Source organism: Sturnira hondurensis, unplaced genomic scaffold, assembly GCF_014824575.4.
Source record: "Sturnira hondurensis isolate 20B ecotype Veracruz unplaced genomic scaffold, ASM1482457v3 Scaffold0009733, whole genome shotgun sequence".
In the NCBI taxonomy this organism is placed as follows: Eukaryota; Metazoa; Chordata; class Mammalia; order Chiroptera; family Phyllostomidae; genus Sturnira; species Sturnira hondurensis.
The window spans coordinates 7,043,153-7,059,812 of NW_028082364.1; the positions used below are offsets into that span (position 1 = coordinate 7,043,153).

The following is a 16,660-nucleotide window of genomic DNA, read 5'->3' on the forward strand; positions in this document are numbered from 1 at the left end:
CTGAGCTCGTTGCTGGTGTAGAAGGTCCTGGGCACGCGTTCTCCGTGGCCCCAGTGCCTGCCTGCTCCCTCCTGAAACCGAGCGTGGGGCTTTGTTGGTCTCTTGGAATGGGTGCTGGACGTGGACCGTCTCCAGGTCTGGCCATGCCTGGGCCAGCGGGGAGCTCAGGCAGCCGGAGTGCGGCGCTGTCCTGTGGGGGCTTCCCTCTGCGTGCTTGGTCTCTGTGCTCGCCTCCCGGCCTGCTGACAGCAGGCAGCTGGGCTGGGTCACTGAGGACACTCTCGACCCAGCTTGCTGAACCTAGAGGTCAGCCTGTGACACAGAGGACGGTAGCTGTTCTGGTCGCAGGGGTCCTGGCCTGTGGCCCCTGCAGCCCCCTCTGCCCTGGCAGCCTCCTGAGTTTGGGGCAGGTGCCTTGAGTCCCTGAGGGCGGGGTCATTTCTAATGCCTTTCTGATTCTGACTCAGATGCTCTTTCCACCATGAGTCGGCCGTGGGGTCCGGCTGCGGGGGTGGTTCAGGGTCGCACTTGGACGTTCCTCCCGGCCCCGAGGCTCTCTGGTCTGAGCTCAGGAGTGTTGCTTCGAGACTACCTGTCTAAAGCGGTGTCCCCTCCCCAGTTCTCTTGCTGTGTTCGGTGGTCGTCACACCGAAGCGAGGTGAACAATGTTGACCGGTCAGCCCCACGACTCCTCGGGGCTTTCTGCTGCAGTTCGTCCTCCTCGGCTGAACCAGCGTGAGGCCTGAGGGCTGCTCCCCTCTCCCCGTGGCTGTGTGCCCTGGCTCTGCACCCCTGCTCTGCTGGGGGGCCTGGGTACCCCCTCCTGCCAGATGAGTGGAACTCACGTGGGACCCGGTGGTGGCAGCTTGCGTGTGCTTCCGGTGGAGGCACAGGTGTTGGCGGTTTAGGGTCTTGTGCGCCACTGACCTGGAACTGGGCTCCTTGGCAGGTGACGTGATCAGGAGAGGGGCCCGGGGGCCTGCCACCGACCAGGGGAGGCTCCCCTCCCTCCCCCCCCCATTAGGGAGGAGCTGGTGGCCAATGGGTTTTTTTCTGTAACCTCGCCCACCAGACCCTCGACTGCAGGCGTGTGGGCTCGAGTGGCCAGAACTTCTGAGCTCGGGGCCCTCGAGGCCCCAAAGTGCTGGCTAGGCTCTGTGGGTGTGTACGACAGACAGTGGCTTTGGAACAGGGGAAGAATGCGTGGTGTTGAGCGGCGAACACACGTGGGCAGGCCGCCCCGGGAAGTGAGGTCCCTGCTTTCATGCAGCCGCGGGGTTCGGTGACTTCCCTGTCGGTGTCTGGCTGTGGCTTGGGAGGGGTCTGCCTTGCCTGGGGACTGCAGGATTGCGGCCATCCTCCCCGTCTGCCCTTGTGGCACCGGGTGACGCATCTCTGGTTCCTAGGGCCGGCAGGAGGAGAACGACGTGGTAGAGAAGCTGAATCTCTTTCTGGACTTGCTCCAGTCCTACAAGGTGAGTCTGGGCCGTGCCCCGGCCAGGGTGAGCGCCCTGAGAGGCCCTGGGTGGGTGGGGGGTGCTGCCCCGCAAAGGGGGAGCGGAAGAGCAGTTGGGGAGCCCGGTGCAGACAGCGGGCAAGTGGTGCAGGCTCCAGTGTCATTGTCCCTTGGCGGGTGCTGTGGGGCGCTCTGGGCTGTGGCCCCAGCCGCTGTCCCCTGTGAGGGCAGAGTGTGCGTGTGCCACGGGGGGATGGCACGGCTCTGCGCACACCCGAGGGGCGGGCCCGGGGACGTGTGCACGCCTCTCCAGGGCAGCTCTCTGCCTGTGGGGCGTCATGACGGGATGTGCTGGCTATGGAGCCGGGAACCCTCGTGCTGAGGGCTTGGAGAGCTGGCCCAGGGCCGTGGGAATGTTCCAGAAAGGGTGTTGGCATTGGGTGGGCTTTCGCCAGGCGGCCACAGAAGTTCCAGCCCCGTGACTGTGGCTGCTGTTCCTCCTGACGGGTGTTTTAGAGTCTGGGGGTGCTGGGGCACCTTCCTCTGCCGGAGGGGCAGCGAGCCGGCCGTCCCCGCCCAGATGGCCCATCTCTGCAGGGCGGCCCGTTTCACGTGGGTTGTGGGCGGGGGCTCCACCCTGGGCCCCTGGCTGAGCCGCTCTGTTCCGTGGGCACTCTGAGCGAGGTGTGAGTGGGCATGTGCGGACTGATTTTAAGAGAAGCCGCTCCCGGAAAGGCCTCCCACCCTGGCTGTGAACAGCAGGGATGCTGGGCCGGGCCACCGGCCCTCTGGCCCGGCACGTCCCGGCCTCCTGCCCTCCTGCCGGCAGGGGCTCCAGCGCGCTCTCCCTGCCAGGACCTGTGCGAGCGGCATGAGAAAGGTGTGCTGCACAAGCACCAGCGAGCCCTGCGCAAGTACAGCGTGATGCGGAGGCAGATGAGCGCCGCCGCGCACGGCCACGAGCCCGAGTCCGTGGAGCAGCTGGAGTCACGCATCCTGGAGGTGCCGCGGGGGGCGGGGGCGGGGGTGCGGGCGGACCCCAGGGCCGCACTGCAGGCCGTCCGTGGCTGTTCCGTGGCTGTTGTGCGGATAACCGGCTGGGCCGAGGGGCAGTTACGGGCGCGTGCCGGGGATGGGGGCGCAGCGGCCGGGCTGGGAGCAAGGGTGCTGTCTGTGCTGCAGCAGGAGAACGCCATCCAGACGATGGAGCTGCGGGGCCACTTCTCTCTCTACTGCCTCCACCAGGAGACGCAGCTGGTCCACGCCTACCTGCCCCTCACGTCCCACATCCTCGGGGCCTTCGTCAACTCCCAGATCCAAGGGCACAAGGAGGTGGGCTCCCCGCGCCACCCCCGAAGGCCTTCTTAGGAGAGTTAGTGGGGTCGGGGAGAGTCCACGGCCCTAAAGGTCTCCCAGGTGGGGGCGGGGCAGAGCGAGCCTGCAGGGACAGATCCTGTCTTCCTTTGGCGCTTGGGGGTCGGGGAGGCGCTTGGGGGTTGGGGATGGCGTGGGAATTCTCGGAACTGAGATGAAGGGTCGGTGGGGATGAGGGTGAGGAGGAGGGGCTGAGCTGGGTGCCTCCCTGCAAAGGTTGCTCAGCCGCCTCCAGGCGGTGGCTCCTGAGCCTGTGGGGAGACCCACTGTTGTCCCGAGGTGTGGACGCCGTGGCAGCACCTTCTTGGGCTGTCACCTGGGGCTGTCGGCCCCCAGTTCACCCGTGTCCAGTAGCGACCTGCATGTCCCTCTCTGAGCATCAGGGGTCCCAGTCTGGCCGGGGCTGGGGACCCCCTGGGAACTGACCCCTTTGTAGTCCATGGCCAGGCTCTGATGTCTGGCCATGGACTACAAAGGCTCATCAGTCTGGCTCCTGATGTGCTCTGTCCTGGGCCCTGGGCCCCGCCTCAGCGGGTGCTCTGCCAGCACCCACCCCCAGCTCCTGGGCCTGGGGCTGCTGCGTTTTGGGCTCAGGATTTCTGAAACCCGACTCCGAGCCCAGCCCTGCGACTGTGGCCTGTTTTGAGCTCTGGGCCCGTGGCCGGACCTTCGAGTCCGTGGCCGTTTTTTTGTATGAAAAGGCGTGAAACCTAGTGGCCTGGGGACGCCCAGCAGCCTGGGGAGACTGTGGGAACTGAGCTGCAAGCATCCCGTGGTCTGTGGCTGAGCTGGGTGTACAGCTGGTCGCGCTGGCCTGTCTCCAGGGACCACGGAGACCCTTGCCAAGTGGCAGGCCAGAGAGCAAGGGGCCTGGCCCACTCTGCTGGGAGTGCTCTGTGAGCAGCGCGTGGGGTGAACTCAGAGCCGTAGCTCACAGGGGCGGTGGGGACGGTGACAGCAGGGGGGTCAGATGCAGGTGGAGAGCTGTCCGTCAGAAGGCGGAGGTCACCCGTGCAGCAGGAGGTGGCTGTGACTGACTCAGTGGACAGCCGAGACCCTGGTCTAGAACCCGGAGGGCTGTCCGGCAGGCAGGTCCTGGGGTGCAGGCCCTCCCGTGGCGCTGACGGCTGTCTCCGGGCCAGGCTGCAGGGGTGTGCTCTCTGGGTGTGCCCACTAAGAAGTGGGCACCAGGTGACTCAGGGATGGGGGGACCTGGCAGGACAGAAGGTGAGCCTGGGTCGCACCTGGCTCAAGTGGTTGGGACCCTGGTCCTCTGTTATAGGGGATGACTGGTCCCCTTTCTTGTGATCTCTGCCTGATCTGCTCGTCCCCAGGGCCACACTCTCCTTTCCTGTGGTCACATGAGCCGCTCTGCCGTCAGGGCTGGCCTTGGACCCCCGCCTACTGCAAAGCCTGCCTGCCCCTTGGGTCCCCCTGTCCCTTTCTCGCTGCAGAGCTGGGCAGGCATGGGGGCACGTCCCCTTCCCTCCTGCGTTTTGTTCCCCTGTGGTCACCCAGTGGAGGTGGTTCTGGTGTCTGACTTGCTGAGCCAGAAGGTGGCGCTGGCGGAGCTGTTAGAGAGTGCCGGAAGCAGCACAGCGCTCCTTCAGCTCCTGTGTCCCGCAGACGTGTGCTGCTTTTGTCCTGCGTGCAGGGGACAGAGGGACCCGCCGTCTTGTCAGCTCCGGTTTTGGGCCCACTCTGACTTTGGGCTTTGCCTGTGGAGGAATGCGCCATGACGCAGGGAGTGGGAAGGGCAGCTCTGGGGCAGGTGACCCAAGGCTGGTGGTGGCGTGTCCCCTCCCGCCCCAGCCACTGGGCGGCTGCCTCTGGGTGCGGCACCTGCCTGGCTGACGCTGCCCCTCCCCCCGCAGATGAGCAAGGTGTGGGACGACCTGAAGCCCAAGCTCCACTGTCTGTACGTGGGGCCCGACAGCACCCTGACCCCGCCGCGGTCCCCGAGGGAAGGCCCGTCTCCGCACTAGCGCCGAGAGGACCCGGCCCCCCACTAAAACTTCTTTCCAAACAGTGTGTCCCTGTTTCATTCCCTCCGATGGCGGCTGCTCCCCAGGCCCCACCAGCTGCCACCCCTTGAGCAGAGAGGAGCTGACACCGGAGCTGGCGTGGCTGGGGTTCAGGTGGCGCCCCTCCCCCCACGGGGGCGGGGCCAGAGATGCCACCCCAGGTCTCTGAGCGTCCATGGAAGCTGAGGCCATATGGGGTCTGTGGCAGTCGTCCCCGACGACTGTGGCCTGTGAGTGGGGTGGGCAGATGTGTCAGGATTCCTCCCGACACCCAGAGGGCAGGCGGCAAAGGCTCTCCCACTGGTGGTGCCTGGGGGGCGTGCAGGGACCCCTCTTTCACGGGACCTGAGGCTGGAAGGGCAGGAGCAGGTGGGGGCTGAGGGCCAGCGAGTGGCCTGCTGCTGTGAACCTTCCAACTGACCCCCCTTCTTGGGAGACCAGGACCCTCCTCCCAGACTCTCGCACTGCTGCCTCCCACCACCTGCCCCCGGGGCGAGGGGATTGGCGCTCCAGCAGCTCTGGGGGTGGGAGTGGGCCCGTCTTGCCCCTGTGTGTGAGCATGGAGCAGTGGGGCCCTTGTGGGACGGGGTGGGGTGCATTCTGACACTCCGTGGGATCTTGGGGGGGCCCGCCTTCCAGACTTCAGGCTGTCCCCCCCCTGTGTGTGCCAAGCTCAGGTGGGCTCTTGGGTAATATCTGCTGACAGGCTGTTGCAGGTCACCCTCGGGGGAAGGGTCCCCTGGGCACACCCCATGCTGGATTCTGTCCATGGGGAGAAAGCCACAGGGGTATGGGGAGACGGCTGCTTGCTGTACCAGCCCAAGGCCCCCACTGCAGTGAAAATGTGCCTTCCTGGGCCGAGGAGCCAGGCAGCGCCCACCAGTGCTGGCCACGTGGGGGCCACTGTTGCCTTTTGACCTTGCTCTCTGTAGAAACCGGTCTTTGGCCACGTGGGCCACGTCCACGCTGCCACTTGAGGCTGGTCCCTTCCGGCGCTGTGTGCGCCTGAGCTGTCATGTGACCAGCCCATCTCTGTCCTGCCCCTGGGAAGCTGCTGCTCACGTGTCTGGTGCCTGTCTAGGGTGACGGGACAAGGGGTGGCAGGGAGCGCCTCCCAGGCCAGACCGGGGCCCTGCTCGTGCAGGTTGTGAGGCGTGCGATGGCAGGCTGCACACCTGCCCCCTCCTGCGGCCCCGGGGAGCCAACGTGCCACCACAGCCTCACCCCCAGCAGTGACGGGACCCCCAGTGTCAGCCTTCCTGGCCCAGAGGAGTCACCGCGCCTGCTCCCGGCAGGCCAGAGCCACAGCGACACTACTGCCTCAGCCCGGCCTGCTGTGCCAAGCCCTCAGCAGCTACCAAAGACAATCGCCATCGTGGCCTGCCCCCCCCCAGCCTGGTGGGCAGGGGAGAGGGTGTGTGGGACTCGGCTGACCGCTGCCAGGGGGTCTGTGTCTGGGCCCCTGCCTCTTCTGTGCCTGAATCAGCCTCACATGGGGTGCACTCCCCCCCTCCCTGGCCACATGGGTCCACAGCTCCCACACCCAGCAAATGGGACTGTTGACAAGTGGCCTGCATTCCAAGACCTTCATCGACTAACACAACTCGTATTAAACGTATTTATAAAAGTTGAGGAAAGTTGTGAGTTCTTTGTGGAAGTGGGAGGGGCCCCCTTTCCTGGTTGGAAGCTAGGAGAAGGGCCCGTCCCTCCCCTCTTGGGCTCAGGGACAGTGGCTGGCCTCCAGGTGGAGCTGACTGGAGCTGTAGCCCTGGGCCCTGGCTGTGCCTTGGTTTCCCTTAGTGTAAAATGCAGTCACAAGGCTGCGGAGGACATACGTACTACCCACTTCTGTGACCCCAACAGGGGCCTGTGGCACTATCCTCATCAGTGCCAGCCCCCTCCACCAGCAGCCACCAGGGGACAGTCACAGGAGCTGTGTCCGTCCCTCTGCCCCCCTGGCCCCTGGCCTGTGTCCCTCTCTTGTGCCCAGTGGTGTGGCCACAGCCCAGCACATCTGGTGGTGCCCTGAGGACGCGTTTGGACTGGCCGTGGGGCCTGGTGAGGGACGTTGAAAAAGCAAAAGGCGTTTATTACATTTCCCTTCCCTCCAGTCGAGTTCCAGATGGGAAGCTCGGCTGCAGCTCGGCCCAGGGACCCATCCCACCACCCTGGGGGGTGGAGGGCAGGGTTCCGCCTCTAGGCCTCGGCCACCTCGCGCAGCTGGTAGTCCAGGATGGTGTCCTGCCCCTGGAACTTGAAGTACCCGTGGAACTTCCTCTTCTGAAGCAGGAGGGGGAACCAGTAGCTGTCGTCCGGCCACATGTCAGCGAAGGGGATCTGGTCCAGCGGGAACCACTGAGGCCGCATCTCTGGAGTGGGTGGGAAGAGCATGTGCGACTCTCAGCCGACTCAAAGGGGGCGCCCGCAGCACGGTGAGCGTGATTGGACGGGGACTCCCCCGACTGCTGCACCGAGTCGGAGGAGGAGCAGGGTGCGTGCTAGGGCCTGGCGAAGCCTGCTTCCCAGTCAAGGGCAGGGCAGGGCTGCACCGGGCCGTCAGACTCACCGTCGCTCTCCGCGGGGGTCCCCTGGACGCTGTCTGCGCGGAAGATGTGCACGTCCATCTGCTCCGGCTCTCCCTGGAACTCGAACACGATGTGGCCCGCCTTGTGCAGCACGTCCGCGGTCACGCCGCACTCCTCCCACAGCTCCCTGGGGAGAGGTGGGCTGGGTGAGGGCCGCAGCTGGAGCTCGGGCTGTCCATGCAGAGCCTGGAGCTGCGCTGAGGATGCGGAGAGTGTGTGGACCAGTGAGCTCGGTCAGGGAGTTGTGGCACGAGGCGTGGGCTGGACCGCAGGAGGGGGCCCACCCTGAGGGGCTTTGCAGTTCTCCAGACCTCCTAGGGCTGGCCGGTTCCAAGGTCTGGGAGGAGTCGGGGTTGTTGAGGGGATGGCGTTGGGTCCAGTACAGGGCTCACTGGCCAGCACAGCCTGGGACCCCGTGGCAGCCCGGGCCTGTCTTGGCTCCTGTGTTTGGTCGCTCTTGGGAGCAGCCTGGGAGAGCCAGGAATCCCTGCAGGCTGCCAGAACCCGGGCCTGGAACCCGAACCTTCCTGCTGGAGGGGTTGTTCTTCCTCACCCCACGCTGAGAGCGCAGCGCCGCCCTGCAGGCCGCTGCTGTTCTAACCTCTGTTCTGACAAGGAGACCTCTCACCCTGCAGCAACGTCTCCGTGGTTGACGGGACGCCCCGCCTTGGTGGGCCCCTCTTCTGTCCTCAGGGCTGCTGCATTTGCAGGGGCCTGAGGGTCAGTCTCACACCAGCATAGCCAGGAAGCCCCAACCACACCAGTGCGTAGCCGACTTAAAAATGTTTCCAGTTACACTTTTGTTGCAATCTCAGCAGCCCCCTTGGCCGCCTCACCCAGGAGCTCTGTTGCCATTCCAGCTCTCCCCCTGGGCTTTTCTCCCGACAGCCCCGCGGGGAGCCACAGACACGAGGCACTTTGCTCCCTGGCGCCCCGCAGCGCTGCCTTGGGCACGCAGGCTCCTTGTCCAGGCACTGCAGCACTTCCTGGGGGGTCTGTGCGGGACTCGGGACCAAGGCCACTGCCACCCAGGGACTCTCACTCCCCGCCGCCTTATATTTACTTGTTTTTATGAAACTGCTCGAATTATGTCTGCCCATCTATAGTTGTACATAAAGGGTTTTTAAACTTCATCTCCAGGGGCCGAGGGGTGTGATGCAGTTATTTGCGTGCCTGCTGCAGGGAGTCAGGGGAAAACGCTTGGTTCGTTAAAAACGCGCAGGTTGGGTTGAAGTGATCTGACTCCAGAGGACCTTCCTGGAGGCCCAGGATAGCTTCCACCTGTGGCCATTCCAGCCAGATTTTATTCACGGAGGTGGTAAGCGGACATCAGACTTCACCTGAAGACCGGATCGTGCTTTCACCTGGAGCGCCCAGGCCCCGCCTGCCTCTCCTGCGGCAGGCGGGCGGACCTGTGCCTGAAACCCTCCGCCTCCTGATTCAGTGTTTTGACTGGTGTCGGTGACTCCCCGAAGCACGCGGCAGCGTGTAGAGTACCGGTAAGCCGTCGGCGTCGGCGGAGCCCTCGCTGGGCGTCGCGGCCGGGAGAGCACTGCTCCCCCTTCGCACTGCGCCTGGTCCTGTCTGCGGTGCTGGTCCCCGGTGGCGGGCAGAGAACTCGGAACTGAGCAGCCGCGCCTCCTTCTGCTCGGCCCCTCGTTTTCTGAAAGCCCAGGTGGGTGGATACTCCGTCCAAGAACGAGCATCCTCCACAGCCCCACCTGCTGGAGGAGGTCCCAAAGTGCAAAGAATCGTGAACCTGAGAGGGTGCGGGAGACCTGTCATAAAGCTGTCAGCCTGCAGGGTTCTGTGCCCTGTGGTGAGGTCAGGACAGAGGAGAGGAGTGAGGCTGACAGTTCCTTAGCAGGAAGGAGTGCAACGGGCCAGGAACTTAGATCTACGTGAAGACAGGATGAGCACCGAGGAAGGAACACGTTGAGGCAACACATTTTATTTTTGTCTTCCTAACTGCTCTCGCAGATGAGAGCCTGAAACAGCAGCGCCGCACCCACTCATGCGTGCATCCCGTGTGTGTGTCTGTGCTGCTGTGACTCGTCCGTGGCGGCCGAGGGCCGGGGCAGGTGGCGGCGGGGGTTGGGGGGGGGGAGCACCGGTCCCGGTATGAGGCAGTCTTGGTGCCGGCACTCGGGTTAGACGTCAGTGTCTTACAGACTCTAGGGGGCCACTGACGGGGGCGAGAGGACAGCGAGATGCCAGGCCAGAAGAGGAGTCGTGTGAAGAGCTCAACTGAAAGCACCAAAGGTGGAGGAACGTGGAGGACAAGGGGAGGGACAGGAATGGGGCCGGCACGCCCCGAGAGCAGGGACGAAGGTGGTGGACGACAACGGAGGCAGCCATCGCCCTGAAGGCCAGTGGTCTGAGCACCGATTCAGAGCCTGGCAGAGTGGGTCGGGAAACAGGCCCCAGTGCACGTTCTTTACAAGGGACACCCGTTAAACATACAGATTCAAAGAGTAAAGACTGAACGATATAAAGAGGGAGACATACCGATGAAACGTAAATGGATGGGGTCCTGGCTGGTGCGGCTCAGTGGATTGATTCAATTCACTGTCCAATTGCCAGTTGGGGCACGGGCCTAGGATGCAGGCCAGGTCCGCAGTTGGGGGTGCGTGACAGGCAACCATCCATTGATGTTTCTCTCCCTCTCTCCTCCCTTTCCTTCTAAAATAAAATCTTCATAAAAGAATAAACAGGCAAAAGACTCGAGCAGACATGTCACAAAGAAAACAGCCGAGCAGCCCACAAACGCAGCAGGTGCTAGGCTTTGTTCTTCACTTGGGCAAACAATTAAAACCTCAGTGATGCCCTGGTGTGGCTCAGTGGACTGAATGCCAGACTGCAAACTGAAGGGTTGCCAGTTTGGTTCCCAGTCAGGGCACATGCCTGGAATCCGGAAGGCAGGACTCATGAGTCTATGGGCCACTTCAGGAAGTCCAGCTACCCTGGCAAGCTGACTATATGCATGGTGATAGACACTCAGATGCTCCCCCTTGGGGAGTACCCACCAGGAAAGGGGGCGCTCGGCACCGGCTGCGTAGGGCTGCCTTGGCAGAACAGGATGCCGACGCTCAGGGGCGTTGGTAACTGGACCACGGCAGGGCAGCGAGAAGGCAGACCACTCCTCCATGCAGATGGAACACTGGGCGGAGCCCAGACACAAAGGCCTATCCTGTGCAATGCTGCCTCTGCCTACAGGATGCGCCAAGGCCACTGCTGTGCCGGAAGTCAGGGTACAGGCTGCCGGTGGGAGGGCAGCCTCCAGTGCCTAAACGCTCCGAGGGAGATCTGCCCTCTCCCATCGACACAGTGCACTTCCTCTTGAACTTGTCTGAAGTTCTTAGCCCTGGTTCACGGAACGCTTCTACGGGAAGGACAGAGGGGAAAGGACTAACTGAATGACTAGAAATGAGAGCTGTGAAGGAAACACACAGGACAAGGTTTATCTGGAAAAGCCGCTTAGAGGTCAAGGTTGAGAAGGGGTCAGCATGATGAGCCAGGAGGAGCAGGGAGGGGGACCACAGCCTGGGGTGTCCTAGGGACAGAGAGAGCGGGAGGGAGACAGGGGTGGGAGGACGAGCTGGCCAGCTCCAGCTAGAAAAAGGAAGCCAGGACTTTGCAACCCAAGCTGCAAACACACCAGCTTCCCAACCGTGTCCTGAAAACCACCACTTCCCCTGCGGCCGCTAACGTGCCCTGAGCACTCCGCCCGGGGCACAGCCAGGACCTTTATCTGCACAGTCTTCCCAAGTCTGCGCACCAACCCAGCGCGGTAGGTACTGTTGTCATTCCTACTTTGTAGGTGAAGAAACTAAGGCGCAAGGGTTAGGCGCCTGCTCCAGGTCACAGGGCTCAAAGTGGTGAAACCAGGGGCCTGGCTCTACAGCTGGAATCCGCACCCCTGCGGAAGCTGGCTCCGTGGCCAGGCTCACCCCTCCCTCACCTCTTGGCCCCGTCCTCGATGGTCTCTCCCTCTTCAACTTTGCCCCCGAAGCCGTTCCACCGGCCGGCGCCGAAGCCCCGTTTCTTCATACCCAGGAGAACTCGCTCAGGCTGCACCACCAGCACCAGGGTGTAGAGCCGGGAGGCGCCCATGGAGCCCTCGGGTTCTGCGAGGAAGACAAGGGGGCCGGGTCTGCGGGACTTGGGCGCGGACGGGTGTGGATGGAAGCCCGCGTCCCGCGGCGGACAGGGAACGGCGAGCAAGGAACGGCGAGCAGGGAACGGGAGCGTGCTCCGGAAGGCAGGGAGGGGGAGCTGCTGGTAGTTCCCCAGCTCCGCGCGTGTGGCTGGCCTGCCCCTGAGCACCTGATCTGGGGTCGAAAGCAGGTCAGGAGGTGGCTCAACTTCCCCTCCCGGCTCCCAGCACCGGCGGGTCCTGCTCCACGCGTCCGCCGCGCTCACCCGGCACCAAGATCAGCATCGGTCTACCCGATGGCTCTCCGAACCTCCCCCCCGGACGCCCCGGCCCCCCGGCCCCCCGGCTCACCTGCTCCCTCTCCCCCCAGGCCCCCGGGTCCCCTTCCCCGGCGCACCTGGCGTGCGATTCCCGCGCGCTCTCCCGCTCGGCGCGCCGCGCCTGGGGGCGTGGCCAGGGACCGGAAGTGAAGCCGGCACTTCCGGCGGCGCGAGCCGGGCAGTACCCATGGCGGGGTGAGCATCGCTGGGTGCGCGGCCGTGCGCTCAGCGGCGTTTATGGGGCGCCCGCTGCATGCACGCAGCGGGCGGCAGTGGCCGGGGTCCACTCCAGGTGTCCTCGTCCGAAGGAACGCAGAGCCCACCTCCGCCGTAGCCGGGACTACGATCCGCCCGGCGCGGTGCCGGAGGGAGGGCTGGGAACTCGAGGCTAGCGGTCGGCGAGGCTCCGGGGAGCGAGGGGCGGGCAGAGAGCTGTGCAGGGCTTTAGGAAGAGAGGGGGCAGGTGAGGTGGCCCTGCAGGTAGAGGAGCGGCCGGCAGGCCGGAAGCTGCGGCGCAGAGCTCCTGAGAGAGGGGAGGCTGTTGCGGCCGAATCCGGAATGCGGGTCGGAGTGGAGGGGGTCACCTGCCCCAGTCGGGGGGATGGGTTTGCGGGAGCCCAGTGTCCACTTCTCCCCCTGGCCACTGGGAGTGGTTCTGGCGACCAGGACCCCTTCAGTGTGAACTTTGGGCGCCACAGCTCAGTCCGTACACCTGCTTTGTGGCTGAGGCTTTGTCAGATGGCCTCCTCTTCTGGGCCCCGTGCCCCATCTCTAAAAACGCGCGGGTTGCACCGAGGGCCCCACCGAGCTCAGGACCTCTGGGTGTGTGATGCCAGACTGCCTGCCCCGTTCCCTCATCAGGTCCTGGAAGCTGGTGTGCGCTTCCCTTGGGCGTCACGGATTTCACACTGCTGGGAGTCACTACAAGGCTCGGACCGGCGCGGAGCACCTGTGGCTGACGCGGCAGTTGAAGGACCCGTTCGTGAAGGCTGCGAAGGTGGAGAGTTACCGGTGTCGAAGCGCCTTCAAGCTTCTGGAGATGGATGCGAAGCACCGGATCCTGCGGCCAGGCCTCCGGGTGTTAGACTGCGGGGCGGCCCCTGGGGCATGGAGCCAGGTGGCTGTGCAGAGGGTCAACGCCGCAGGCACAGGTGGGGTCTCCTGTGGATCTTAAGGTCAGCCTGAGTCGCTGGAGGACACAGCGGCTGAGCTCTTTTTTTGCTTAATGTCCATGCTAGCACCCCCGCCCCCCGGGGGTTTCCAGGTCCCGGTCCCTGGAGCCCTCTCTCTCCCTGGGGTCCCCCTGGGGCTGCGCCACTCTCTCAGCTGGGAATCCAGGTTCTCAGCTCTGGTTCGGCTGGAGGGACCTGCTTTTATCTTCCTTATTTTCTGGGTTATTTAATGTAAATGTTACGTATTTTTAGAGAGAAGGGAAGGAAGGCAGAAAGTGAGGGAGAGGAACATCTGTGTGCAAGGGACACATCCATCCGTTATCTCTCACTTGCTTCCCACTGGGGACCTGGCTCACAGCCCAGGTGCATGTCCTGACTGGGAATTGAACTGGTGACCTTTTGTTTCACACACCGGTGCTCAATCCACTGAGCCACACCAGCAGGGACTTTTTTTTAAATGTATAAAAACGGTTTTCCTGATTAAAAACCAGGTAAACCAACACCCACACAACTTAGAAAACAATGGCATCCTTTTGAACAGGTGCTGGTGGTATCATTGCCTCATCTGGGGCATCCGGTCGCCAGGCTGTGTGAGGGTCCTCGCCACCTGCCTGTCATAGCATCCGGGGGTCCTGTGTGCACTGGCCTGCGTTACTTAGTGTGACACTTGTGGTGACTCACAAAGGCCTGTCACGGACAGACACCCTCGAGCTGGGCCCTCGTGCTCCCCATGAGAACACGGATGGTCAGGGGAGCATGGTGACCAGCAGGGTGGCAGCCCCGCCGAGTGGCTGGGGCGCCACAGGGGCCCGAGGGCCGAGTGGAAGCAGTGTTTTTAGTTCCAGTACTCAGTGACCAGTGAATGGATTTGGGTCCGAAAATTCACTGGCACCACTAGCTTATCCAGAGACCCAACTCCAGTGGCTCCCCTCTCCCAAGGAGCAGGAGGATGGCCCAGTTTAACTCTTTTTCTCCCAGAAGTTGCCCAATGGCACCCAAAACCACTTACTTGTATGGCCACTCCCTGAGGCTGTAACACGGGACACTGCAGAAGTAGAACACCGAGTGTGAAGTGAGGTGCACGGTGTCCCACTTTCCAGGGCCGAGAAGGCACAGTTTCGGCCTTTGTGAAATGAGGTGCTCCGCAGAGTCTGTGGATGTCTAGTCTTTACGTAGAAATAAAACATTTCCCTCCTTCCCTTGGTGGAGCAGGCTTATTACTAAACAGACTGAACTAATCTGTGACTGCCTTGACGTGAGTCAGCAGAATGAACTCCCAGTAGGGAGGTGACACAGAGGGGACAGTGGGGCATGTGAGGGTCAGGGCTTTTGCAGCCTGAGAGCAAAGGGAGGGAGGCGGGGGACAGCAGTGTGCAGGCTAAAGGTCTCGTTTTAGGTAAAGTGAAACAAGGACATCTTTTTACTTCATAACTGGTGGCTCTCTAATACCCTCAAGGTATCAGTTTCGGACCTTATTCTGTATTTGTACTTTCCCCCAAATCCCGGCTTCTGTCTAATGAAAGAGTTTGGCTGAAGCTGCAGAAGGGATTTGTTGATTTAGCCAGAGGCACTTCAGTGTGTCATTTCCTGTTTTAGTTTCTGGAAAGAGCATTGGGCGATAAGGAGGAGCACAGCCTCAGGGAATTCGGGGAAATGGGATCCGAGCTGCAGTCAAGTCCTAGAGGTGGCACCAGGCCTGCCGGTCTCCCTGCGGCAGTCACCTCGCCTCTCTGGGCCTCAGCTGCCGCAGATGCAGAGTGAAGGACCACCGCTGCCCCACCTGTGTTCTTGTAGAATGTATACAAAGTGGAAAAAGGCTCCTTTCCGCCTGTTTGCACATGAGCTCTTTTTCTTGGTCCTGATTCTTTTTATTTCATTACTTTGTTGCATGTACTTTTAGGGGAAGAACCTGGGTGTAAATAAATAATTCATTCACTGTTTCTTCCTTAGATCCTAGCAGTCCTGTTGGCTTTGTGCTTGGGGTAGATCTTCTTCACATATCACCCCTGGAAGGAGCAACTTTTTTGTGCCCTGCTGATGTGACTGACCCAAAAACCTTCCAGAGAATCCAAGAACTGCTTCCTGGTGGGACAGCAGATGTCATTCTGAGTGACATGGCACCCAATGCCACGGGGATCCGAGGCCTGGATCACGACAGGCTCATTGGACTGTGCTTGTCCCTTCTGGACTTGGCTCCAGAGACCCTGCGCCCTGGGGGGTCATTCCTTTGCAAAACCTGGGCTGGGAGTCAGAGCCATCGGCTGCAGAAGAGACTGACAGGGGAGTTCCAGAACACGAGGACACTGAAGCCTGAAGCAAGCAGGAAGGACTCCGCAGAGGTGTACTTCTTGGCCACACAGTACCGCAGGCCAAAAGGGTCTGGGCAGGGCTGAGCTCTCCTCTGCTGCTGCTGGTCCTTTTCCCTGTGAGTGCACACAGGACAAGTGGGAGACCTTTATTTCCAAACCAAAAAGAGAACAAGACTGTATTCAGTGGTCGTGATAAAAAAAAACCAAACAGCCCATCACATGGCTTGTGAAGAGGGTGTTTCAGTGAGAAAGAGACAAGATGAAATGATGGGAAGACCAGCTGGGAGGGAAGGACAGCGATGCAGGAGGCCAAGCTGGAGAGTGACTCAAGCCTTCCTGCTGGCTTCTCACCCCGCAGACTTAGCCTGTTACTGAGCAACAGCTGCGGCTGCCGCCTCAGTTCCAGGTTCAGCGCAGGTTTCAGTTGTGATTGTGGCCATGCAGTGTAACGTACAAAAGTCTGAAATTTCAGCCTGGCAATTGATTTCCATCTGTCTGGTGAATGGTCTGGAAAGACATCCATTCCTCCAGCAGAGAGGATTCCCAGAGCAATTAGAGAAGGCGTTTGGTATGAATTTGTACCCAGGGTGGGTGTGCTTTGTTTTTTGCTGGAGTCTGCGTTGCTGTAACACGTGGGCTCCCTAGACTATAAAGGTGATCTCTGCGAGGTGCGGTGTGTTTGTGCGTTTCCTTTCACTCCTCCGGGACTCCATGTCGCTCCATAAAACACACTGTATCATCTGAAGGGATGGTCATACCTCTAAGTTTATTTTTGTAACAAGTGTACTGGTTTCTTCAAAGCCATTTCCCCCCCTAAGTTTACTGACTGTAGTGGTGATCAAATCCCAAGGACCCAGGAGTCTCCCTCCGGGCCTCGGGCTTAGCCCGAAGGCTAAGGACGGAATTTTATTTTTCATCTCATTTCACGTGGGAGTCCAGACAACGTGCCATCCTGCCTCCACGACAGACTCCCCCTCCGGGTCCCGTGTGTTGGGGGGCCACACGAACGTGTTTCGTCCTCTGGAAGAAGGGGATTCGGTGCAGACCCCGGGCCGCAGCGGGGCAGGCGGCCTGGAGGAGAGGGGACTCAAGTCCCCGGACAGACCTAGGATGCTGTCCTTGTGGGGGCAGTGCTGGCTGTGACCCGGAGAAGGGGGAGCAGGTGCATCGCCCTTCGCTGTACGCAGGCGCCCTGCGGAGAGGGAAGGGAAGTACGAGGCAGCAAGATCTCGGCCACAGCCGAGCGTGCCGAGGTTTGGCGGTG

General features: G+C 62.0%; 3 protein-coding genes across 9 annotated transcripts in view; 2 read left to right on the forward strand and 1 right to left on the reverse strand.

Moving 5' to 3' along the window:
• SNX8 (sorting nexin 8) overlaps positions 1 to 4,856 on the forward strand; it is a 23,968-nt gene extending 19,112 nt beyond the window's left edge. For 3 of the 4 annotated variants that reach the window (XM_037057936.1, XM_037057933.1, XM_037057937.1), the window contains exons 8-11: positions 1,407 to 1,475; positions 2,312 to 2,458; positions 2,639 to 2,788; positions 4,705 to 4,856. In XM_037057936.1, coding sequence (XP_036913831.1) covers positions 1,407 to 1,475; positions 2,312 to 2,458; positions 2,639 to 2,788; positions 4,705 to 4,815 — 477 coding nt within the window. In that variant the 3' untranslated portion in view covers positions 4,816 to 4,856. The remainder of the gene's footprint in view (positions 1 to 1,406; positions 1,476 to 2,311; positions 2,459 to 2,638; positions 2,789 to 4,704) is intronic. The other variant, XM_037057935.1, reaches the window with a different exon arrangement.
• The window catches only part of NUDT1 (nudix hydrolase 1), a 27,520-nt gene extending 15,455 nt beyond the window's left edge, over positions 1 to 12,065 (reverse strand). The window contains exons 1-4 of one of the 3 annotated variants that reach the window (XM_037057941.1): positions 11,993 to 12,065; positions 11,401 to 11,566; positions 7,421 to 7,566; positions 7,022 to 7,223 (exon numbers count right to left, since the gene is read on the reverse strand). In XM_037057941.1, the coding sequence (XP_036913836.1) occupies positions 7,051 to 7,223; positions 7,421 to 7,566; positions 11,401 to 11,552 (471 nt within the window). In that variant the 5' untranslated portion in view covers positions 11,553 to 11,566; positions 11,993 to 12,065 and the 3' untranslated portion in view covers positions 7,022 to 7,050. Of the gene's footprint in view, positions 1 to 6,922; positions 7,224 to 7,420; positions 7,567 to 11,400; positions 11,567 to 11,946 lie in introns of those variants that run through there. The other 2 variants (XM_037057940.1, XM_037057942.1) reach the window with 2 other exon arrangements.
• Positions 12,042 to 16,064, forward strand: MRM2 (mitochondrial rRNA methyltransferase 2). 2 transcript variants are annotated; one of them, XM_037057939.1, is made up of 3 exons: positions 12,042 to 12,110; positions 12,777 to 13,066; positions 15,038 to 16,064. In XM_037057939.1, exons 1-3 carry the CDS (start codon positions 12,103 to 12,105, stop codon positions 15,478 to 15,480), a joined length of 741 nt encoding a protein of 246 aa, XP_036913834.1. In that variant the 5' UTR covers positions 12,042 to 12,102; the 3' UTR covers positions 15,481 to 16,064. The 2 variants fall into 2 exon arrangements, with proteins under 2 accessions (XP_036913834.1, XP_036913833.1); XM_037057938.1 differs by lacking the exon at positions 12,042 to 12,110 and having other exon boundaries at positions 12,519 to 13,066.
• Positions 16,065 to 16,660: the final 596 nt, after the last annotated feature.